Genomic DNA, 1,258 nt, shown 5'->3' with positions numbered 1-1,258 from the left:
TCAATTTTTTTTTAAATATGCTAATTAAATATTATGTATATTTTAATTTAAAATAAATATGTATCAAAATGTATAGGTTTCCTGTATATTTGTTATTTATTTTTTAATACAGATAATTTTAAATTTTCATGCCAACACAATAGTTATATGTTCTGTTGTGTTACAATAGAACATATAACTGATCTCTTTACTCTTTCTACTGACATACTTTTACGTAGCTTAAAAATAAATTATTAAAAAAGTAAATAATAATATTTTTTTTTAATTCGAAAAATATTTCATTTATTTCTATTTTATTAATAAAAAAATATTTTTTTAAATATTTTTATTTATAGTCGCATCACCAATTAAAATCATTAGCGACTTATCGGTGTAATGTAACAGTACCGGTAAATGCGTGATCTTGAACAAACTCAGGCCGACCATTCCCAAAAGTGCTTCAGATGCTGGAATACTGGACATCGTAAACATGAGTGCAAGGGCCCTGACAGAATGGATCTCTGCTTCAATTGTGGAGGCAGAGACCACAAGATTGCTGAATGCCGGGAGCATAGTAGCTGCCTGGATTGTGGGAGCCAAGAACACCGCACCGGAGGCTGGGGGTGCTCAAAACATTTAAATGCTTAGGGTGATAATGGTCAACGCAAACAGAAGCACCATGTCTCATGATCTGGTTAGTGAACTGGTCATAGAGCAGAGGGCTGATTTACTGATAATCACGGAGCCGAACAAGTACCTTGTTGCTAGATCAGGCTGGATGGTGGATACAAATGGTGACGTGGCAATTATGGATGTAAGTGGCAGGATAGCATGGAGATTGACGTCCAGATCTGGAGGCATGTTGGCGGTGGAATCGGATTCAACACTAGCGATTGGTGCCTATGTGTCTCCAAACTGTGACATACATGAATTTACTAGAAGACTAGACATAATACAAGGAGTAGTAATTAACGCTAGGAAGAAAGTCATTATTCTAGGTGATTTCAATAGTAAAGCGATTGCAGCAGGGAGTGCATCTAGGTGATTTCAATAGTAAAGCGATTGCAGCAGGGAGCGCATACACCAATCGCAGAAGTGAGATCCTTACGGATATGATGGGGGCAATTAGCTGTCATTGTGTAAATGTTGGCACCCCTACATATGAGGCGAGAGGACACTCGTCAGTCTTGGACTTAACAATCATAGACGATAGATGGAGTAGGGAACACTGGGACTGGCGAGTGTTACCACATGATGTGGCGAGTGACCATCATGCCAC

The 1,258-nt window shown here is 38.1% G+C and overlaps 1 protein-coding gene across 1 annotated transcript; it reads left to right on the top strand.

The window, feature by feature from the left end:
- The first annotated feature begins 658 nt into the window (after window positions 1-658).
- Window positions 659-1,024, top strand: LOC142317513 (uncharacterized). Its single transcript, XM_075354073.1, has one exon. The coding sequence runs from the start codon at window positions 659-661 to the stop codon at window positions 1,022-1,024; it is 366 nt and encodes a 121-aa protein (XP_075210188.1).
- The last annotated feature ends 234 nt before the right edge of the window (window positions 1,025-1,258 follow it).

The sequence above is a fragment of the Lycorma delicatula genome, chromosome 1 (assembly GCF_047948215.1).
Source record: "Lycorma delicatula isolate Av1 chromosome 1, ASM4794821v1, whole genome shotgun sequence".
NCBI lineage: Eukaryota > Metazoa > Arthropoda > Insecta > Hemiptera > Fulgoridae > Lycorma > Lycorma delicatula.
This window is presented reverse-complemented; position numbering and strand designations above follow the sequence as displayed.

Excerpts from the sequence above, each read along its gene's own strand:
- LOC142317513 (XM_075354073.1), top strand. The coding sequence starts at position 659 with ATGTCTCATGATCTGGTTAGTGAACTGGTCATAGAGCAGAGGGCTGAT.